This window comes from Poromitra crassiceps (assembly GCF_964638095.1).
Source record: "Poromitra crassiceps genome assembly, chromosome: 2".
NCBI lineage: Eukaryota > Metazoa > Chordata > Actinopteri > Beryciformes > Melamphaidae > Poromitra > Poromitra crassiceps.
The window spans coordinates 107,970,314-107,994,717 of NC_139624.1; the positions used below are offsets into that span (position 1 = coordinate 107,970,314).

General features: G+C 46.1%; 1 protein-coding gene across 2 annotated transcripts in view; it reads right to left on the bottom strand.

Annotated features, from left to right (window-relative positions):
- The window catches only part of LOC310789725 (cadherin-10-like), a gene marked incomplete at both ends in the record, with an annotated part of 69,896 nt that extends 46,858 nt beyond the window's left edge, over nucleotides 1-23,038 (bottom strand). For both annotated transcript variants that reach the window (XM_083651388.1, XM_083651387.1), the window contains one exon: nucleotides 22,826-23,038. In XM_083651388.1, coding sequence (XP_083507514.1) covers nucleotides 22,826-23,038 — 213 coding nt within the window. The remainder of the gene's footprint in view (nucleotides 1-22,825) is intronic.
- Between the last annotated feature and the right edge of the window lie 1,366 nt (nucleotides 23,039-24,404).

The following is a 24,404-nucleotide window of genomic DNA, read 5'->3' on the forward strand; positions in this document are numbered from 1 at the left end:
GGAGAGACATGTCGCCACTCAGTGGGTCGGTAAAATAGATTATACACATTCAATACCTCCAATATTGGTATAGGAGACGTAAAAGGGTTAGATCAACGTCCCACCGTCAAAAAAAAATTTTTTTTTACGTAAAAACACGTCATTGGCAGTCAACCGTTGGATTTTGTTTGACGTAAAAACACGTCATTGGCAGTGAACGTGTTAAGTAGTTATTTGATTAAATAAAAAGGGCTGATTGACAGCTGTGACAGCCTGTCTCAAGCCATCACTGGCAGCTCCCCTCATCACAGCCTGTGTGATGCCACAACGTGTGATGGATGGGACCTAAAAAAAAGTAGATGGCTTAGAGAAAAGTGTGCGAGGAAGTAACGTTAGTTTGCCTTCGGGGCATTGGCGCTTTGGAATCACATAAACAGACACTGGACTGGAGGTTTTATTTGAGATAAAGTGCTTTGACTATGGGGATGTTCACAAGCTTCCTCTTCTCGTAGCTGTTGTAACGATATACAGAAGAGAAAAACTAACCCTGCAGGCAGCCTTGCTAACGTAGTACACCCACAAGGCAGCGCAGTGCTGCCCAGTATGTTACGTTAGCCACATGAAGCTTCTCTTGTTAATGTTAGATTTAATCTGTTAAACCAACATTTGTTCCAAAAGGAATTAACATTAAATCATAACATTAATCAAAATGCTATGGCGGGAGACACTAGCTAATCACCACATTGTGCAAATCAGTTCATCGGATGTTGCCCTGCTGAGCAGCTCACAGGCTAGCTGGTCGAGCTGAGATGACCGGTTCCTCAAGCTCCGATAACGAAAATCTGATTTAGGCGTCATTTTGATCAACCTCATAGTGGGAATCTACATGTTTACTTTTGACGAGTCAAAAGAACTTAGGGGGCACGGTGGCGCAGTGGTAAGCGCTGTCACCTCACAGCTAGAAGGTCCTGGGTTCGATTCCCAACTGGGACGCTGTGAGCGCTGAAGGAGTGCGTGCCCGTCCGCATGTCCTCGAGTGCCCCCGGGTGGGGTCGTCAAAAGGGCCTTTCTGTGTGGAGTTTGCATGTTCTCCCCGTGCCCCCTGGGGGTTTCCTTCATATAGGAACCCCACGCCAAAACATGCAATATCCTGGTCGCTGAGGTGGTGCCTCCTCTGGTCGTTAGGGGCGCCTGTTTGGAGGGAGGGGAACTCGTTGGAATAGCGTGATCCTCCCACGTGCTATGTCCTACTGGTGAAGCTTCCCCTGTCAGGTGAAAAGAAGCTACTGCCCATGTCTCGGAGGAAGCATGGAGCCAGTTTCAGCTCTCCCCAGATCGTCAGAGGGTGGAGCAGCAACCAGGACGAATATATTAAAAATTAGCACTAATGGGGGATAAAAATGGGATAAAAAAATCTGGGGGGAGATTTTTTATATATATATGAAGAGAAAGGAGAGTCAGTTAATCCTGACTTCAGTGTGCGGTGGTACCTTCTTTTGTTATATATATATATATATTAGAACTTAAAGCACCATATTTACATAGCTAGAGCATGGACTGTATATGTGTACGGACACTACTACGGAAAGCTAGAACCAGCAGAGCAGCTACATAACAAGTTCAGAGAGGGGCGGGAACCTGCACTCCGGTCCCATCCACCGGTTACTACTGCGCAGACTCTGGTTCCAAAATGCCGCCAAATCTGGGGTATTTTGGCCTCACTATATACTGTATACCTTTAGAAGGTGGAGACATGGGGCTCTATCTTGGTACAGGCGCTCTCCACTTTGTGTGCTTTGCACACCTGTTTGCTCCTGCCTTATACTATCGTCTCTGCACGACAATAGCAGTCTGCCATGCGCAAGTGTCCAGGTGTTATGCCAAGCACCCCCGCCGCCAAACGCATCCCCACCTCACGGGAGCATATTGTAATGATTTATACAGAAACGTAACTGTTTAAAAATTATATACATGTTATGTGTTTTGGTAGACGTGGCCTCCCTGTTTTTAACTCATTGAGTGCCAGCCACTTTTGGAGAACGCTCCCAGTGCCAGAGTTTCAGAGCGTTTTCAGTGATTTCTCGAGGCCCACAGAATATTGTGTGATATTACTATGTAAACACCGAACACGCACAAAGAACGATGAGACTCTCTTCTATCATCTGCAAAAAAAAGTTTATTGATCCCATTTTCTGTTCTTTAGTTATGAGCCGGAGAAGATAGGCTGTTTTGAGCAAAAAGACACTTTTCAAATTAGAAGCTGAGTTATTCCGCCTTTTGTGAAATGCAGCATTTCAAGCACATTCACTGAGTGAAGATAATATTTTCTGATGTAGTGACGTGGTGTAGTTGTGTGGTGCACTGCGTGCCCCATCCCCCTCTCCCCCCCTCAGCTGCAAACTCCTCCCCACACTAACACACAACACGCACCCAGTCTATTTTCGGAGCGCTCAGTTTTTTTGCGCCGGCTCCCAGCGCGACACGGAAATGCCAAACCGGACTGCAGGGAAAGGTTTGGCCCTTCGGCGTCGGGTGCTGCCTTTCTGGCGGCTAATCGTGTGAAGAAACTATGCAGACAAACAGACAGAGGCAGAGGGGCTCAGTTGTGTGCACGGATTGACTGCTGTTCGCAGCCAACATCAGCTGCAGTCAGAGCCATCTATATGGCTCTGGCTGCAGCATGAGCGGTTTCTCTTTGATCACGGGGTTTTTTTCCTGCTGTTTTCCGGACCTTTCTGTAATCTGGAGAGCACTGTCGCCACCTAATGGGTCGGTAAAATAGGTTATACACATTCAACATGCCCCAAAATTTTACAGGAGATATATTAGGCTTTGATCCACGTCCCACTGTCAAAAAACGCAATTGACACTCTACGTTACGTTACTCTGACCTTGGCACTCTACGTTACTAAACCAATTGACGAACATACTCGTCCTTGGCACTCAATGAGTTAAGTTAAAACAGACCCAAAATATGGTGGTGATGCAATTAAAAACGGGGAAGCATAACTCGTCACAACAACGGGCGCAAACGCAGATTAGATCATTTATGCACGGCGCAAACAGGATTTGGGCGGTGTTAACCACCAGAATTATTCACAGGTGTGGCCTGGCAATGCCTGGGCATTACAATCAAAACAGATTCCCGTCTTGCACTCCCTGTACAGTTTGCGTGAGGCATGGTGTAATTTTCCCCAAGCGTAACTTGGATAGGTGTAGGCCTATTGACTGTATATAGTATCCCTATCTCATAACGACACCATCACATCATATCTACCTGTTAAGAACATCTGTGTTTTGATGCAATTCGGGTTATTTTGTTGACTGGCGTGGGACAATACAAACGTTTGCAGCGGGTAAACGGCGGAGATAAAAGAAAAGATTGGAGGATTTACAGTGGACTCAATTAAACCAGTCTCGTAACGACTCGTGCGAGATGGAGAGAGCTTGTGACAGATGGGCTGTGGTGCCAACGACCCTCCGGGTTATGGGATAGCAGTAGGTGAATAGCCTATTGCAAGTAGGCTACAATGTACAAGTTTTCTCAATTCATTTACCATAACCCCTCCTTGAGATGTGATAAAAGTTTCTCAGTGAATTATAGTTGTTTGCCTCGCCGAATAATCTGCTGGTTACCCAATTTTAGCAGCAGAATTTGATGTCCTGGGGTGGCACGTCCGTGCGTAATGACGTTTCTGCACTGCGCATCGTGGAGATTATGGTGCAATCAAGCGCAGCGAGTGTTTAGCACCTAAGAGCGCAGCTAAGAGGTGGTTTTCAAAGCTCTTAGTGCAAAGTAATTGTGCGCTGCTGACGATACGATAATGCCATCTATCCCCACATTTTAGCGCTGAAACGCCTGCTTTGGCATGTGGCATGCCTATGCTCAGTGCAATTATAACAGCCATGCGCATGTGCCCACCCCCAATTTGCATTGCACGCGTTAAACGAGCGCAAACGCTAAATTACAGCTTTTGCGATAGGGCCACATGGCGTCCATATAAATATAGGTCAGTTTCTCCAACGGGTATCAGACACATGCACGTGCACGTGCACACACACACACACACACACACACACACACACACACACACACACACACACACACACACACACACACACACAGGCCGACAGTGATTGCATGCTCCAAAGGGTATTAGCAATTAGTGATAGCATTACCCACAGCATCCAGCAGGTGGCACACACACGCATATGCACACACACATGTGCATGCACACGCACACGCACACACACACACACACACACACACACACACACACACACACACACACACACACACACACACACACACACACACACTTCCTCACATATTATCATAGTAGGGTCAATGCAATTTCAGTCCATGTCACCATATAGGAATTGCATTTTTCCTAAAGCTTTTGATTATTTTCTCCTGCCTGTTTTCATCTGATTATTACCACATTCCCCAGCCTTGGATGTTAATCCCATAATGAGGAACCTGAGAAGCAAAAACAACAAACAAGGAGCCATCAAAGGGATCTCTACTCCATGTAGCCAAGCTGTCTACTGGATAATAGTATTTTGACAGCCTTTGGAGAACATAGTGATAGGAATTTTACATATTTCCGTCACTGAACGGATGAACAAGCCGTTACCTTTTGCACTTTCCCTAATTATCAAATGTCTTATACAGTCAGCCTCCTAATCATATGGGTAAACAGATCTTCTCCCCATGGACATCGATTTTTCTCCCTGACTGGTAAATAAGGCTGGAGTTTTGCAGAAGTAAGCAGTCTTGTACCACCTTATTGTTAGATAACCTGACATCTAAAAATAATAGTATTCCTGTACAGGTAAATTGGTGGGGCTCAGTGCCAGCGCCATGGAGGTTTAGGATTTCATTTCTTTGGGGATCGCCCCTACTAATAGGGTATTCAATTCATGTAGTCCTGTAACTCAAATGTGAGAATTCACCGTGGCCTGCGGATTATGATGAGTCTCAAATGGGACAGCGACTGGTGTTTTGGGTAACAAGTAGGCCAAGGTCATTTTTCAGTTTTGTACAGATGATAAAAAAGTGCAGATTGTAAGCTTTCAAATGATGTGGCATAGCTTACATTGTAACCGGAAATAGTTTAAAAGGATGTATGCTTACAGTATTTCAATGTTCAGACACCTAACAGTCAGAGAAAATCGCCCTGAAAGTTCACCAGGCTTAGTTTTCTAACCAATTATGTATTTAGTGATCCTAAAACTGTTGTTTGTTATATCGAGTATGTTCTTCAACATCTAAATTTGTTTTTCACTATTATGATAAAACGTGAAAAAACATTTGTTAACAGCGTTTTATCTTGATTTGTGCGATTTCACAGTTGCCTACTTGTTACCCCTTTCACCAGATCATAGACCAGACCAGCACATCCGGGTAATTCGCAAAACGTGAAGGTCGCGCCCCTTTTTAGCCACTCACCGTTGACTTCAATGTAAAATAGCAGTACAAAAAAAATCTATAGAAAAAGAACTGAATTCATTTAATTTATAAATAACCCAAATACACCATGACATGACAATATGTTTCAACTCGGCCGGACATAGAATGCGCAAGATACATCGAACGAGATACTTGCCTTATTATGAACGCTGTATCCAGTTTCCACCAGGTTACATGCATTGTCCACATTGACGGTATCACCCCTACTCTATTAAAACATATCTATCAAGATCTTTTTTTCTTTTTTTTTGTTAGTGAAACTAACAACACAGTCTTCGGCATATCTCTATCAAATTAAACCGTTTTAAATAGTTTGAAGTGTTTTCGGCTTCTTGTACAGTCTTTTCCTGTGGTGGGTGCCCCCGTAAAAGGGGCGGTGGTCTTCCCACTGGACGCTTGAAGACGCGGCTGTTCTGGTCTATGTCACAAATATGGATCAAGTCTTTCATTTTCATAAAAAAAAAGATCAATATAATAATATATAGGTATATATAATATAATGATAATATGTATATATAATATAATGATATATAGGTATATATAATAAAGAAGAGACTAATTTTACTCTGGCCAGTACACTGAACTCTGCAGCCATCACATTACATTAGTGTTCACCTAGAGCAGATAGCAGTGATACTCTGTACAAAGTACTGCAGAAAGTGTTCACACACAGCCTTGACAAAAGCAAATGTTAGCACAGCCAGGCTGTATTAAATCAAATATAGCACAGCCAGGCTATATTAACACATTGAGTGCCAGCGACGCCATATGGCGTCATTAGAAATTTACCGTAGGCTGCCAGCGACGCCAAATGGCGTCAATAACTCAAAATTGTTTTTTTGACGGGGGGGTGTCGATCTATGCCTCTTACATCGCCTCTTACAATATGAGAGCTATTGAATGTGTCTAACCTATTTTACAGAACCCTTAGGTGGCGACAGCGCACTCCAGATGAGAGAAAGTGGAGTAAAACACACAGAAGAAGTCGTTGGGGAAAAGGAAATCGCATCGCATCCGTCCGTATGCAGCTGCTTCATTGAAGCATAACGTTAGCTGTGCCCCTGCAGCAGCCAATCTGCTGTCACAATTGAGCACCTCCGTGTCCGCTGCAACAGCCCATTCGCATGATCAGCCGTGGAGTTGTTATTATTCTCAACTGGAAGCATGGGAGCTGGTGACAAATACACGCGGCTGTAAAAAAGCTGGATGTAGCGGACTTTTCAGTGCTGAGTACACGCAGAGCAAACGCACTCACAGCAGAGCCGAGCAGAGCAGAGAGACACTCCTCCCACAACGGGGGGGGGGGGAGGAGGAGGGGGGGAGGTGGGGCACGCAGGACACTACAGCATACAACAGACCCAGGCAGCTGCAGCAGGCTCGATGCACAGAGAGCAAACAAGCTAGAATAGGCTATCTGATGCCCACCAGCAGTAAATCAAGACCAGCATGAAGGTGTAGGGTCTGCGCACGCAGGGGCCAGCGCTGCTGGTTGCAGCTAAAAAATATTATTTGGCCAAACAAAATTCCTTTGTTTTCACTCTTTTATTGAAGGAAATTATTTTTGAGGTGTCATTACATCAGAAAATATTAGCAATGAGTCAATGATGTGCTTGAAATGCTTCCTTTCACAAAAGGCTGAATATCTCAGGTTTCTAGAAAAAAATTGCTGTTTTTGGTCAAATCAAGCTATCTTCTCCGGCTCATAACTAAAGAACGGAAAATGGGATCAATAAACTTTTTTTTGCAGGTGATAAAAGAGAGTCTCATCGTTATTTGTGCGTGTTCAGTGTTTACATTAAAGTAATTATTAAAGAAATTATATGACTGTTTTAAAATGCATTGCGGCCTATGTGGCACAGTACAGCACCTTTTGCCCAAGGGCCGTGGCACTCAAAGTGTTAAATCAAATATAGCACAGCCAGGCTATATTGAATCAAATGTTAGCACAGCCAGGCTATATTAAAGGAGAACTTGCCTTTTTCAGCTTTTAACCAATATATATGACTTTGGGGGTGATGTGTGAAGAATTCTGGTCAAATTTTCCACATTTGACACCAAACTGTTTCCATTTGACCATTTGTATCATTTTTCAGCAGCATATCTGGCATAAGCGCCCTCTATGGGTGGAACACTGCTTTTTTTTTGTGCCCTAAAATGAATGGGATATTTGGTACATCCTGACGTCACGGTGGGTTTAGCGCGTCCATCTCGGTGCATCTCCAAAGCCTATACAACTAGGCAAGATGAAAAAACCTCACTCTGAGTTTTCAGTCCACTTGCACCATCACACCATGCACCATCACATGGTGGCACCATGTAATGGTGGTTAGCCCATCGCTGAATGTGTCATTACATTATTAATATCTTACCTGGATAAGCTCAAATGATGATGTTTATATTATCAGTCCGAGTTGGAAGCACTCTCTCCCGGCCAGTCAGGCGGGAGAGAGTCATATCCTCATGCACGAGCCCCAAGCGGGGGCGCGCGCAGCAACAGCAGTGCTCTGCCTCTCATGGCCGAGGTGGGGGCTTTTGCATGGGATGAGAACAGTCTGACATTTCCGCAAACAAATCTCATCGCAGTTTAGCGCACATGTAAAATATAACGCTATACTACGACGTGACAACGTGACAAAGCTGCTCTAAACACATCGGCTACTATAATATATTTCCCTGAATCTCATACTGAGATTATATCGGTATTGAGTTTGGACAGACTGAATGGGCCGAGGAGGATGAGGAGAGATCTGCAGCTCTGCCCTGCGCTGCGCCCTGAGAGACACTCACCTCGCTCCGACTATAGCAGGCTACTCAGCTACTGCAGCCTCACTGACGCTGTGCCCCTGTCTGTGAAAAGCGTCCTGTCCAGTCGCACCTTCGCAAACAGATGCGGGATTCCCGCAATCCTGTACCCAATCACTGATTGAGCAGAAAAATCGCACACCAGCTATTTCTGTCTGTGTTTGTTTGTTGTTGCTCCATGAGGGTTAGCCAGGGTCTGGGAGGAGGGAGGGAGGGGGAGAACGCAGCCTGCAACTCTGCTGAGAGGAAAACTTTTGCACAACTTTTAACAAGAATCACGAAAAGCTCCCAAACGAAAATTAAAAACGGATTTGATGGGGCGGTATATCGCAAGTTGGACGAGTGTAGAAAAGGGCCCATAATGGCCCACCGTCAAGCCTGTTCTTGGGGCAGTCGATGCCCACCAGCCGGCGCGCCACGACGTAATGATGATGACATCATCAACAATGACACTGATGATGTCATAGCATAGAGCTCACCTGTGAGGTCATCGGCAATGTCAGACGTAACATCGATGATGTCATAGCTCCCTAGAACGTTGTGACATCACCAATGACGTGATGTCATACACCGAAACGCGAGCATATAAGCCACAACTGGGATATTAACTTTAAGGCGACTCACTTCTAGGCTTGACTAACCTCATCCAAGAGATTCCGGCCACATCCGAGAGATTCCTGCTTGATTCAGGTATTTCTTACTCCCCTAATAATGTCAACCATTAGCACAACTAAATCCGGACCCGAACTGAATCCTGGCCATCTTCCAACCGGCCAGGCCCTGGTGCCTGATTGCCTTACACCCAGTCATCCCAGTGGTATTTCAACCGCGTCCCAGGACCGACATGTCGGTCCCTATCTCCATCTCCGTGATTCTGACCGATCAGAGCGCGTGAGCCCTCATCCACGATCCAGCACACTTCACGAGGCAAGCCCAAACGCTTTGCCTCCAGCAAGCCAACAAGCTTCGCTACAATTTGGTCCTTCGAGCCGGATAGAGGACTTGCGACGCTCAGAGATGGAGCAGGAGTCAGGTGAGCCCGCCCTGGTCACGACATCTCGTCGACCAGAGGAGCAACCCTTCCCCCACCAGATCGATACTGGATACAGCCAAGTATCCAGCGTTCGGAGTAGTACTAAAGGGCGAGACCCCCTACACTCCGACCAGAAGATCCACCAGATCGATACTGGATACAGCCAAGTATCCAGCGTTCGGAGTAGTACTAAAGGGCGAGACCCCCTACACTCTCACCAGAAGATCCACCAGGGGCAGGAACTCATCCGCAGCCACCACCGACTCCCCGCTCAGGCAGCCCAGACAAGGGCCGAGTTCGAACATAAGATCGCGCGCAAAAGGGAGACCAACCGGGACATCACTGAATACTTCAAGGAGATGATCGTGGCGACTGAGAACCTTCGCCGCCAACACGCGGAGGAGGAGGAAACCCATGAGCAGTACGACTGGCTGACAAAGCTAGCCAGAGAGGCCCAGCGGGCCCATAAACGGGTCCAAGAAGAGGCTCAACGGGTCCAAGCAGGGGCATCTTGTCAACGGGTCAAAGCAGAGGTCCAAGCAAAGGCCCAACAGGCCGAAGAGGAAGCCCAGCAGATCCAGGCACAGGCCCTCCAAGCTAAAGAGCAGATCACCCGCCGCCTGGAGAGAAGCCGACACCTGCGGGAAGCTGAGCTGGCCCACCTCGAGGCCCGGGTTCGTGCCTGGCTGCAAGTCGAGCAGGAGCACGTAGCGGCCCGGCCTCGCGCCCGTCCACTTGCCGGGGACCCGGCAGTTCCACCTGTGCCTCTCGCCCCCCAAGACCAGAGACAGGCGTGCGTACCGGCCTCAGGGCTAGCAACCCGGAGGGCGCCACCCACTTCACCTGTGCCTCTCACCTCACCCCAGGGTCAGGTCAGCACGGCGGCTCCAGAGCCAGCGCCCCAGGCTAGGGAACCCCCGGTTCCACTGCCCAGACAAAGGCAATGGCCATTACAGATGCCACCAACACCCGCACCCAGGACACGTCCGCCGGCAAAGGTTGCCGACCCTGAGCATACCATAGAGTGCAACGGGGCGGCCAAGCCCGCCACTGAGATGCACCAGACTCAGGGAGGCATGGCGAACGTTGAGACCAACAGCACAGGGCACAGTCAGCCGGACGGCATCAACCACCTCAAGATGGCTGGACACGACAGCTGGGACCCCCCCAGAGGACGGGACCAGCCATCTCACCAACCTATTCCCGGAATTCACCTCCTGGCCCTGCCCGGGCTCATGGAGACGACTCCAGCCAAGGCCTCCAGGGAGGCCAAGAGGTCCGAGCAAGTGGAGCAAGTGGACATGCCTTTGCGGACGGCGAGGCAGGAGCCCCAGATGCTTCACGGGGCGGCCGTCTCCCTCATCATCTCGCCGGCAATTTGCCCAGAGCAGACCTGTTGCACCAAGAGAGCCCTTGCGGAACCGAACCTTGGTCTAGGCGAGCAGCCCTGCCCCATCACCGCCCTGCAGCAGGAATCCCGCCCGAGGAGTTTGCCCCTCCATCAGTTCGGGAGGATCCATCTTGTCCTGCTCGTGCACCACCGATGGAGATGGGAGCCAGGCTGGGATGGTCCAGTTCTACCTGAGACGCTGCTGCAGGCCTGGGAAGAGTGGGAGGACGACCCACCGCAATCACAGGTAGCTGTTGTGGTCGACACTGCGTGGGGAAGGCCTCTTCCCGCACTCACCACCAGCAGGCGGGGTTGCGGATCCCCCTTCCCTCTTCTCAACCCAGACAGCTGGCCAAAGACACCCCGACTCCACACGACTGCGGATAAGAGCGAGGAGTTGAAGCCGAGTTACGGTGGCCTCAGGTCGGCTCCCCCCAAGCCGGAGGAGTGTACGACCTTCGGTGCCCTCAGTGAGGATGCCACACCGGCGCTCCACGGGGCGGCCAACGAGACACTAGGGGCAGAGGCCTCCCTCCAACGAGGGCAGACAAACTGCTCCCGCACCGACCCTACGCCACTGAGTCTCATCGACTGGAAACGCAAGCCACCAGAACCAGAGGCTCCTCACTACCGCAGTAGCTGGGTAGGATGGGTAGGATGGATAGACCCCTGGCTCCTGAGCGGCTCCCGCGCCGACCTCACGCCGCTGAGTTTCGTCAACTGGAAGCTCCAGCCCCCAGAGGCCATTACAGCTCGCTACTGCAGTAGGATCCCACACACATCCTGGCCAACGAGGACAGTCACCAAATCTTGGCTCTTGTGATGTACGGGACTGGACAACGGCGTGCGGCCGGTGGCCAGGCGGACCACAGCCCCCCTCACTCCCAGAATAATCAACCAAGCCCTGCCTATACCAGGTGGGACTAGAGGGCCATTCCGGCCATTTCTGGAAGAATACAGATTCCCCACAGGAATCTGGGAGCGGCTGTAGAAAAGGGCCCATAATGGCCCACCGTCAAGCCTGTTCTTGGGGCAGTCGATGCCCACCAGCCGGCGCGCCACGACGTAATGATGATGACATCATCAACAATGACACTGATGATGTCATAGCATAGAGCTCACCTGTGAGGTCATCGGCAATGTCAGACGTAACATCGATGATGTCATAGCTCCCTAGAACGTTGTGACATCACCAATGACGTGATGTCATACACCGAAACGCGAGCATATAAGCCACAACTGGGATATTAACTTTAAGGCGACTCACTTCTAGGCTTGACTAACCTCATCCAAGAGATTCCGGCCACATCCGAGAGATTCCTGCTTGATTCAGGTATTTCTTACTCCCCTAATAATGTCAACCATTAGCACAACTAAATCCGGACCCGAACTGAATCCTGGCCATCTTCCAACCGGCCAGGCCCTGGTGCCTGATTGCCTTACACCCAGTCATCCCAGTGGTATTTCAACCGTGTCCCAGGACCGACATGTCGGTCCCTATCTCCATCTCCGTGATTCTGACCGATCAGAGCACGTGAGCCCTCATCCACGATCCAGCACACTTCACGAGGCAAGCCCAAACGCTTTGCCTCCAGCAAGCCAACAAGCTTCGCTACAACGAGGGAATGACGTGGAGAAATCTCGCATTGTGATTACATAAGCTGAGAGCGGGGCGTTTGTCCTCACTGTGCTGTGTGCTGCGGTAACGAGCCTCGCATCACTAGTCTCTCCTAACGTAACATAAGACAAGCCACGCACACACATGGGAGAAAAATAATTAAATTTCTAGTTTGCCACTGAATGGCCAAATTGATATAACTTTCAACCATTTTGAACAACGCTGTTTCCATACAGGCCACCAGCGTTGGCTAGTTGTTGATATTTATAAAGATATTGCAGCTCTCAAATAAATTATTTTCGAGGCGGTGGGCAAACTGTAATGGCGTCGATTTCCGAAAAAAAATCCTGAGCTGAACACAGCCAAAGAGTATAGTATAGACAAGAGTATATGTCATTTCTTGTTTTTTTCCATAGGTTTTTTCAAATAACTGTTCTGATACATATCTAGGGGGTAAGTCCCCCTTTAAATAAAATATACCACAACCAGGCTCTATTAAATCAAATATAGCACAGCCAGGCTATATTAAATCAAATGTTAGCACAGCCAGGCTATATTGAATCAAATGTTAGCACAGCCAGGCTATATTAAATCAAATGTTAGCACAACCAGGCTATATTAAATCAAATGTTAGCACAGCCAGGCTATATTAAATCAAATGTTAGCACAGCCAGGCTATATTAAATCAAATGTTAGCACAGCCAGGCTATAACAAATCAAATGTTAGCACAGCCAGGCTATTGAATCAAATGTTAGCACAGCCAGGCTATATTGAATCAAATGTTAGCACAGCCAGGCTATATTAAAGCAAATGTTAGCACAGCCAGGCTATATTAAATCAAATTTTAGCACAGCCAGGCTATATTAAATCAAATTTTAGCACAGCCAGGCTATATTAAATCAAATTTTAGCACAGCCAGGCTATATTAAATCAAATGTTAGCACAGCCAGGCTATATTAAATTAAATGTTAGCACAGCCAGGCTATATTAAATCAAATTTTAGCACAGCCAGGCTATATTAAAGCAAATGTTAGCACAGCCAGGCTATATTAAATTAAATGTTAGCACAGCCAGGCTATATTAAATTAAATTTTAGCACAGCCAGGCTATATTAAAGCAAATTTTAGCACAGCCAGGCTATATTAAATCAAATGTTAGCACAGCCAGCCTATATTGAATCAAGGCTTTGCAACACAAACACAGCCTTTTCAAGGCCCTACAACAGAAGAGTGCCTTGATGAGTTAAATCGTTGCACAAACACTGAGGAATTGTCAGTAAAGCAGCAAAATCATTGGCAATTCTTGTCAGGTCTCTGGTAACTCAGTGCTGCAAAGAGGAGATAGCAAAATAGAGTGCAGAACGGATACAGCATAATTACTCTCTTCTCTCCTCTCGCTACCCTCTCCTAAGACACAAGCAAATCAGTCTGTGCCTATAATGCTCTTATGCAGGGTAAAGTAACACCACATCACATGTAGTTTCCTCGCTATTTTTCATAGCTGGTAGAAAATTCATGCTGTCACATATTGAGCGGGCCTTGCAAAATCTCAGGGATCCTCATTCGCAAAATAACAGCAAAGTGAGCTGCCTGGAATAGCATAATTTAGGCCAGCATGTTTTGTTTACAAGGCACACACTATAATAAATGTAATAGGATTTTGTTCGCTTCAAACACACTGCTCAAATGCTCCAGACTCCAAAGTTTCTGATTGTATTGCACAGCATTGCAAGTGTTCCCACTACTGCTTAAGAAGTAGGACACCACAGCTGCAAACACTGAGTGCTCAGTCATTAACGGCCCTGTGGAAGTCAGTTGCGATGAGAGATTTGAGGGTTTGCTGCTTGAGGCTAGGGCATTCGACTACTCCCAAAAAGTAGTCGACTAGACACGGGAGATATATTTTTTTTTCAGCCAATAAAAAAATGACCAATTCTCGTCAAAAAGGTCTCGAAAACAGCCAGTGAAGGGTTAGTCTCTCCCCAGACTATTACGTTGAATCGCTGCGCTCCGCATACTAGTGAGTCTGTGCCACTTCACAGCCACTGCTGGGGTTTCAGGGCGCGTCTAGGGGGGTGAAATTGAATGAGTGACAGGTCGTAGCACCAATGAGAGAGCGGTTCGAAAAATGGGCTGCACCTCCCATGCCGTCACTGATAGCAAAGTCATTACTGATTGGTGAAGACTGAATCACTGGCCAAGTGAACGGTTCACTTCCGACTCCAGCTGGCTGAGAGAAAGTGTCCCAGACCCACAGAGAGCTCTGCAGCATGCAGTAATGTAGTGTATCAGCGTAAGAACTCTCATGGGTCTGGCATTGAGACTAGTGAAGGGTTAACTAATGTACCTGTAGGCGGGACCAAGCTTGATCCCTTGGCCAGGTTCTAAAAGGCTTTTTACAGATTTGAGCCGCTAAACCCCAGCAACTTCAGTTGGAGATACCGACTGTTTGATTTGCATAACATAGACGGGAGTCTACAGTATCTGTCTCAAATCACCTCACATTATGTTTATCTAACATGACACAATGTAGTACCAATGATTGTTCAAACAAATATGTTTATTTATAGATTTATTATTTCTAAAACCACATATGAACGGTTAGTTGGCTGTGCACACTGTCGACTAGTGGTTTTGATAGTCGACTAGTCTGTGAAAACCATACTTGATGCATGCATGCCTATTGTACGGTACATCCACAAATGTAATCAATGTGGACTTCTGTTCAGTAGGATTCATCAAAGCAGAAGAATAATCAAACGTGAAAGTTTGAATTGAAATCAGAAGTGTGCTGAAAATATAAATTTTTCTTATTTCCCTTGCTTATCCTTCCAACAAGTAGTCACTCAGTTGGTATTTCAGCCTCAGCCTCAAAACAGCCTCTCAAACACCTTGATTAGCAATATGGGCAGCATGTACTGTTATGCTACCCTAACAGCAGCCGCAGTATCTTCGTTGGAGGAAATATTGCACTATACGAGATCTTGACTGTTCTTTACACCAAATTTGATTGCTGTAATCAAAAACTCAGCCTCAAGTGACAGAGTGAGTGAGAGAGTGAGTGTGCGTGGGTGAATGTGAAATAAACAAGGTCTCCCACAGTGCACTGCCAAGGCCATTAAAAGATCTTTATGAGGAAGACCATCAAGGCTTTGATGGCTCCGCGCTGGGCTTGTAAGTGCTTTTACTCCTGGCCCTCCATCTCTCTCTCTCTCTCTCTTTCTCTCTCCCTCTCCCATCACTCTCTCGTCACTCTATCTTGTTCTCTATCTCCATCACTGTCTCCATCTCTCCGCAGAACTCCAAAGTAAGTTAAACTGACGGAATTAGTGATATGGATCGCCACCGCCTCCTCTGTAAAGCAGCATGGCTGCCCTATTTCCTCCCCCCACTAATTTATTACAGCCTCATGTCTTTCTGACAGTTTAATAGTGAGTGATATTGGATGCAGGGAGAGTGGGAGAGCTGGTGAATGTGACTGCTGTCATGCCGCAGAAGTTGGGTGCCAGAAAGCATCAAAGAGTCAGGAAGAAAGCCAGACCGCACCAGTCAGTGACACACCAACGGATGGCCCCTTTTTATAGTTAGCATCCGCTGTGTCGCTTCATCACATAACACAACGAGGTGAATTTCATTGGCCCTCTTGATTGATATGTTTTCTTCTTCCGCCTCCTCCCCGTTCCATTTACCTTTGCTGTTCCCTTCTCTTCGACACATCAGGATGATGGTTTCTGCAAAAGAAGTTGTCATATCCAACTACTCAACCCCGCGCAAGACACTTGTTTACTCCAGAGAATGAGGTGTGTGATGAAAGCCGGCTTCCTCTGAGAAAAGTGGCTGTCGACAGTCACCTCATTTCCCTCCCTCAAGTTGATAACTGCAGCGTTCCCCATCACAGCTGTCTCTATAGTGCTGCCTGCACGGGTGAGCTGACAAGAACCTCTCTGATCTGGGTGGGGGGGGGGGGGTGGGACGCACTCCTGAAAACTTTTTTCCCCTTTTTGAGATGCTTATGAGTGGCCTGTAGTTAGTTGTCAAGCTCGTTCTCGAAACAACGTGATCTCACAAAAATATGTGAAGTGAACACGACCTTGAAACCGACGGTTCAGCGATTTACGTGACACATATTATGAGGGAAAAGCATGCCTCCATCAGGACCTGAATTAGGTTCTTTCTTACATTTCTCCACCATGAATTAGAAAATGTTCCACAAATTGAATTACGTCCCAAAAAGGTTGGTTAATTAAATGTAGGCAATTAAAACCACTGTGGTTAAATTTAGGAAAGTAAACATAGTCCATTTCAATCATGAGACCAGTGGGTAAAATTTGACAAGCAAGCTTTATTCACAAATAGCATGGGAACTAATTTTGGCGTAATGTCTCTGTGGTAAGATGCCCCTCTTCTTGTGGTGAGAGAGGAGGGAATCTGCTGAGTCTAGGATATAGAATGCCTAGCCTGGTAAAACAGTCGGTCACGTGAACTCACATTTAATGTAGTTCTGCCGGACCGGCTGGCCTCAAGCCCTGGGAGGGCTTTAAGCAGAAACTGCAAAGTGGAAGAACCAATCAGCGACTGCACTCAGTGCCCTGTGATTGACAGTGCAAGTTGGCCAATCAGGAATGCCACTAGCACTGCACTAACAAAACAACAATGGCCGCCTCCTTGCCAGTTCATCTCGAGGAGTAATGTCAATGTTTGTCGAGTTTAAAGGGATAGTTCGGTTTGTTTGAAGTGGGGTCCTAGCAGCTAGTTCCATACACTAACTGAAATAGGTAAAGCCTGGACGCTGAGCACACCGTGTATCGAGACCCAGCACTCTGAAGCAGCAGCCTCCAGACCTCTGTCTCTCTAGTTCAGGGGGCCAGGAACTAAAACGTAATTTAGCCACCTAAAACAACGCCCACCTAAACAAATCAATATCAGTGTACATGTACGCTCTATTTTGACAATTTTCAGCGCTTTACTTTACCGTCAAACAGCCTTCTCATTCGGCACTACATTTCCTCCCAACTGTAGAACTACCGTATTCCTCCGCTAAACGCCTACACAGAGCCGCGGCGCTGGATTACTCCGCAGATCAGCTGTTATTTTGGGTTATTTCTCCCGGTTTGTTAGTGAAGACACAACAAATAGAATACACGAACGAAAATATGAGTGATTTTGATAGCGAGGACGATATGCCATTCACCTTGGTGACAAGAGGATACAATTATGAACCAGAGAGAGTAATATACAGAAGAGGAACTTTTGCAGAGAGAGAGATACGAGGAACTGCCATAATATGCTGCCTAAATGCCGGTATCCTGCAGACATTTTTCACCATTCCCAGGATAAATTGGGGAAAACGTCCCAGACCAGAGGGGCCAGGTGACTTGTTGTCTCTAAAGTAAGTCAGTGGTTTGTCTCTCTTCTAAGCCTTCCTGTTTTGTAAACCGCGGCTCTGTGCTCTGTGCAGGCGTTTAGCAGAGGAATACGGTAGTTCTACGGTTGGGAGGAAATGTAGTGCCGAATGAGAGGGCTGTTTGACGGTAAAGTAAAGTGCTGAAAATTGTCAAAATATAGCGTGCATGTACACTGATTGATTTGTTTAGGTGGGCATTGTTTTAGGTGGTTAAATTACGTTTTAGTTCCTGGCCCCCTGAACTAGAGAGACAGAGGTCTGGAGGCTGCTGCTTCAGAGTGCTGGGTCTTGATACACGGTGTGCTCAGCGTCCAGAAGGCTTTACCTATTTCAGTTAGTGTATGGAACTAGCTGATAGGAGCCCACTTCAAACAAACCGAACTATCCCTTTAAGCAGCCATAAAGTGCAGTTATTGCAAAAATAGACTCAATAACAATTAAACAAGTACAGGAGTATGCAACAGCGGAGTTTCTCGGAGGAAAATGGGTTTTGTCATTCTCCCGAGTGGATTTGGGTTTGACTGGATGCAACGCTGATTGGCTGAAGGAGTTGTCTGTCAAGGCAAGTACACCCGCCCAACCTCCGCTCACTGCTAAACACTGGGAGAAAGCTTAAGGCCAGACGGGAACGAAGAATGAAATTAAATGTGAGTTCACGTGACCGGCTGGTTTACCAGGCTAGAGAATCCCCCCCGTAAGGAATTCTTCAGGAGTCAAGACATTTGTGGTGCACTGTGGAGGTAGGTGGGGCAAAACACCGCTCCAGAGAAGACAATCAGCCCAGGTACAGCCACAACTGAGGTGAATGATCAGGGAGAGGATGATGACCATGACTATATATACTGCCACTTCATAGGCTCAGCAGCGACGTCATAACAGATGTCATATTGACAGGGGCTGATTGGCTATTGAGGATGGGGTGATGAGTCAGGAGACGCATGTCATAACAGACATCACACTTTACATAATGTTGAGAGCTGATTGTTATTGTGATACAGTATGAGGTAACATGAGAGGTCTCCATATCTTGAAACTCTGTCGAGACCCCATATAAATATACGGACATGGCTACCGTGAAGTCAGCCATTGGTTCTTGGACTCCCTCTTTTGAAGATATGTTTTTCTCAATCTGCTCCACAGTTTCTAGGGAATCAACATGTCCTCATACCAAAAGAGAATAAGTTGATTTCCAATGACTCCCAAAACAACATATATGAGCGAAATGGTGCGTGCAGGTGGTACGCCTCGCCTCTGTTAATTTGAAAACATCACATCAATTATGTTTAAACATTGGTTGTGTATAGGCAACTAAACCAACTTTGGTTATGCTTAGGCAACTAAAACAACTTGGTTATAGGCAACTAAAATAACTTGGTTAAGGTTAGACAACTAAACGAACTTGGTTCAGTTTATGGTTATGGCTAAAACACGTTGGGAGGAGAACTGCCTCTCACTCCACTAGGAAGTTTAAATATGAGGGAGTTACCGGTCCGCCAATCCCACCCTTTCTTGTCAGCGAGCTATTTCAATATCAGATTGTCGTTAGGTTAGTCTCGCTGGCCAGCCTCCCCTCCCTTCCGTGAGAGGAGTCTGGCTGCACGGAAACAGGCTGCTGTCAGCTGCTCTCCCATTGGAGCGACTGTTTCAGTCGCTGCCGGATGTCCGCTCCCCGCTTATTACAAGCTCTGTCATTGGCTCCGACCATGTCAATCAGAGCAGCTTCCGCTCCCTCCTCCCTGCCGCCAAAGTGAAAATAACAATGCTAACTAGCTAGCAAGCTAACGGCAGAAACCTACACGCTTCCTGGTTACAGCTCCCGATTTACACTGTTGAAAATGAGGGCATTGATTGATTGATCAATGGTGATTGATTGATCAATGGATGATGTCACTCAACAATGTTGGATGGGTATGGTCTCTGGTTAATTAGGTTCAAGACTCTTTATATCGGGATTTTAAGAAAGGTCTATGGAGAAAATGAAGGTCAAACTTCTGGAACCAGTGTGGCTGAAGATGACTCATCAGCCCGTGACATCTTTGTGATGGTAATGACTCTTTAATTCAATGAATTAGCTGCTGAAAGAGCCACACATTGTTTGTACTGTTTTCCTTTGTTGAGATATTCATATTATATTGATGGCATCTGCCCGCAGGAAATTAATTAAATGCTGATACGAGATATGATTCATTTTGGTGTTTTTCAATGAGTCATATAATGAATAGGCACAAAAATGGAACAGGAAAAGCTCAAGGCAAAGAGCAGCGCTTTAGAGACCCTTGCTGTGCATGATCTCTTGTGAAGGCTGGTCTTCTGGCAGCACATTCCTCTAGTCTACATTACAACCAATTACATCAAACACAACCAGCTAAACCTCCCAAAATTGTCTCTTGGGGACATTCGTAAGAGCAGAGGGAAGAGCACATCTTACTGGCAGAGATGGGAAGTAACTAAGTACAAATACTTTGTTACTGTACTTTGTACTTACACTAAGTAGGATTTTCAGGTATCTATACTTAACTGAGTACTGTATTTATTTTTCTGACAACTTTTTACTTTTACTCCCTACATTTTAACCCAAATATCTGTACTTTATACTCCTTCAAAACAGCTAGTTACTTTAGTTGTAATGCACGACAGACAAAACCAATGTAATGTTTGTCTGTCTCTCTCATCTCGCACTCTCCCAGCTTTCACGCATTATGTGCACCTTTTTTATTTGCACTTTTTTGTGGAAAAAACATATCACGCAAATTATTAATCAAAGTATAGTCTTTATACATCTTAAAACATGTTTGGAGGGGATCATTTAAGTTTAATAGTCAAATTACATTAAAACATGAGGTGAGTTTCAGTTAAGTTTGCACAGAAACAGCTGGTAGAAATACTTTTTTACTTTTATACCTTATTACATTTCAGAGCATGTATTTTTTTTTTACTTTAGTTTTACTTGAGTAAACAAGTTGAATCAGTACTTCTACTTTTACCAGATTATTTTTTACACAAGTAAATGTAGTTATACTTAAAGCAGGACCAAACCCCCCGAAATGTCTTGCAAAACGGTGTTCTACTTGATTTGAAAACTCTGCAGGCAAGATGGCCCTTCTACTCCCTTCTGTACCTTGGCAGAATAAACTATCATAACTTGGCCAATAAGTATGTAAGATACAAAATAAAACAAATTGTAATGTCTTTATTTGTTGTAGAATGCAGAGGACCCTGTTTCGTCCTGGAACCCACTCGCTTTGCGCCAGAACACAATCGATTTGGGGGTGGAACACGCGAGGATTGGCCAACGCCTGTGCCCAGAACTGTCAAATCAAATCATCGACAGAGACGCTATGGCCCGCCTCCCAGTATTTTCAGTGTATCAGAGATAGAGAACGATAAATGATCAATATAGCCACGTTATAAACAACAAACTAACGCTGGTGATCCGTATGGAAACAGTATTACTCGTTATATCAAGTTATATCAATTTGGTCATTCAGTGGCGTTTTACTGCGATGTAACATAACTAGCTAGCCGCTAACATTAGCCACAGTAGGCGATTACACATGATGCATTGCTCTTAAAGGGCTTGCGCCACGTGAACTACAGTAATAATCACATAAAGATAAAAATAAATCACATGAGTGGGGCAAGCGCAAATACCACCATGACGTAACGATGTACCAAATTGCCCATTCAGGGCACAAAAAAAGCAGGTTTGAACCCATAGAGGGCACTTATGGTGCTGAAATGATAGGGGTTTGTAAAATTGTAACAGATTGGTCTCAAATGTGGAGATTTTGACCAGAATCCTTCACATACCACCCCAAAAGCCATATTGGTTAAAAGCTGAAAAAAAGTGTTTTGCGGTTTAGTCCTGCTTTAAGTAAAACATTTTTTTGTACTTTTCCCATCTTTGCTTACTGGTCCTCCAACACCACTTCGAGATGGTCTATCGACTGCCACAGCCAGACCTGCTAAGCCTCCGCAGGCAAGCCAGCACTGTAACCCAGGAGCCAGGCGCTCGCTATATTGCTATTGAAGGTTTAGTGCAGAACTAGAGCTACATTACTTCTCTTTTCATTCTTAAGAAACTGCTTAAGTGTTGTTTTTTACATTTAGAAACACATCCAGACTGTCTTGAATGAAACTCGTTTTGCTCTGGTCTTGGTCTTGATTTGGATGGAGTATCAAGTATGTCATGAAAAATAGCTGAAGGGTCTAAACCAGGGGGGTCAAACTCATTTTAGTTCACGGGCTGCATGTGACCCCATTTGGTCTCAAGTGGGCCAGACAAAGAAAATCATTGCATAATAATCTATAAATAAAAACACCTGTGTAAAGAAGTATTAATAGGTAGGCTACATTTTGAAAACATTCACAGAGAATGGACCATCCATGATGTCTGAGATGCCTGAGATGTCTTAAGAAAAGAAGAAGTGCAATTTCAACAATAGGATATTACTGTATATCTCAGTTTTTTGCTGGACACATTTAGGTTACTGCTCATTAAAACTGATGGCAAGGATAATGACAATACTCTGTTCAGTAACATGAGGAAAACACTTGAGAGAATGTTTTCACATAGGGTTATCTCAGCTACAGGCCAATCAAACAAATTATCAAGTCTACTGCCCGTAACTGTGCCTTACAATTTAGTGTGCAATCCAACTCTGTATTCAAGGGTAATAATTGTTTTCTTTTTATTTCCCCCCCCTCCCAATTTTACATGTCAAATTCTCCCTGTCTACACTGTTGCGGTTGTTGCCCCACCCCCTCTGCTGAGCTGGGGAGGGTGTAGACTCTCACATGTCTCCTCTGATGCATGAGGAGTCACCAGCCGTTTCTTTTCACCTGGCAGCGAGGAGTTTCACTGGCAGGATATAGCATGTGGGAGAATCACGCTATTCCTCCCAGTTCCCCTCCCACCCCCCGAAAAGGGCCCCCCAACCAACCAGAGGAGGCACTATAGTGCACGGACCAGGACCCTCGTGTTGGTAGGCAGGTAATCTACCACAGCACTACCCAGACACCACTGTCTCGGTCTTGATTTTAAGTATCAAGTATGTCATGAAAAAGAGCTGAAGGGTCTAAACCTCCCAAATGAGTCTAGCGACAACAACGTTCTGACATGCTACCTTGCCGACGTATTGATGGTCGTTTCCGCCGTACTCCTCCAGCAGAAAGAATTGATTCCACATCCATCCGCGTTTGGAGCGCTGAAGTATCCTCCCGTCACTCTCAGGCGTCCCAAACAGATTCCCAATAGTCCCAGGTGTGAAAGGCAGGGCGGCAACACCGGGCCACAGGATGGACAGCATCATCAGGAGCAGAAGCTGATTGGTGATCATGGTATCCAGTCAGTTGGGGGAGGTCAAATGTCCTGGATGACTTGTGGATTATGGTAGCAGGCTTCTAATAGGATGAACACTGGAAAGCAACGTTGTCAGAACAGACATTGTAGTCCTCTCATATGATGCCCTGTCGATTCCCTGTGAAAACAAGAAGCAGGAATAATCACATCATGCTGAAATATGGATTAGTCTTGAAAGGCTTTTTGTTATGGAGGGCATCAAGCCTCTGAAACAGCATTAGACCCTCATGGGACAAAAACTATCCACTGAAACCCAGCACAATGAAATCCCTATTCACTATAAAAGCACTGTTGCATTAATTGATATTTCCATAATACATCCATATTTATGAGATCCAAATAGTGTACAGGTAAGAGAAACAACATTTTTTTTTCAGTTACCGTCTATTAGTCTATAGTTTCCAGAGCAATCAGTACTATTCTATAATATAGTAAGTCTATTGAACCAACATGTTTTATCTTTATTTTACCCATGAAATATTTCAGCCCGTTCTCACACCGATGGCGTAGTATGTCATGGCTTTGTCACGCACCTTGTGTGTTGGAGTTAACGCGCCCCGCTACTGTGCGGATTATGGAACGCGCCATGGGCGAACCGTTATAAAGCACTGTGCACCTGTTGGGATCAGGCAAAGGTCAAGTTATGCCATGGGGCTGGTGCTGGTCTTCCAAGGCGGAAAATACCCTCTCTCCCTGGTTATGGGTTAGGGTCTTGGGCTTGGGGAGACCCTTCTTCAGGAAGGGGGGTCTGCCCTGGAGACCCTAAGCCTCCCACCATATCCAAACCCTAATCCTAACCCTCGCCTATATGCCTAACCCTAAGACCCCCTGCCCAATGCCTAAACCCAACCTGTGGAGCCACACAGCGTAACTTGACCTTTGCCTGACCACAACAGGTGCACAGTGCCTGTTTAACGGTACATGTTCCATAATACGCACAGCGGTACCGGCTGGTGGGTGCTTTACCTCCAACGCACAAGGTGCGTGAGAGAGTGGTGATATAGTAAGGTGCGTGCGTGACACAGTGGTGATATAATAAGGTGCGTGACAGAGTGGTGATATAGTAAGGTGCGTGACAGAGTGGTGATATAGCAAGGTGGTGATATAGTAAGGTGCATGACAGAGTGGTGATATAGTAAGGTGCGTGACAGAGTGATGATATAGCAAGGTGGTGATATAGTAAGGTGCGTGACAGAGTGGTGATATAGTAAGGTGCGTGACAGAGTGATGATATAGCAAGGTGGTGATATAGTAAGGTGCATGACAGAGTGGTGATATAGCAAGGTGCGTGACAGTGGTGATATAGTAAGGTGCGTGACAGAGTGATGATATAGCAAGGTGGT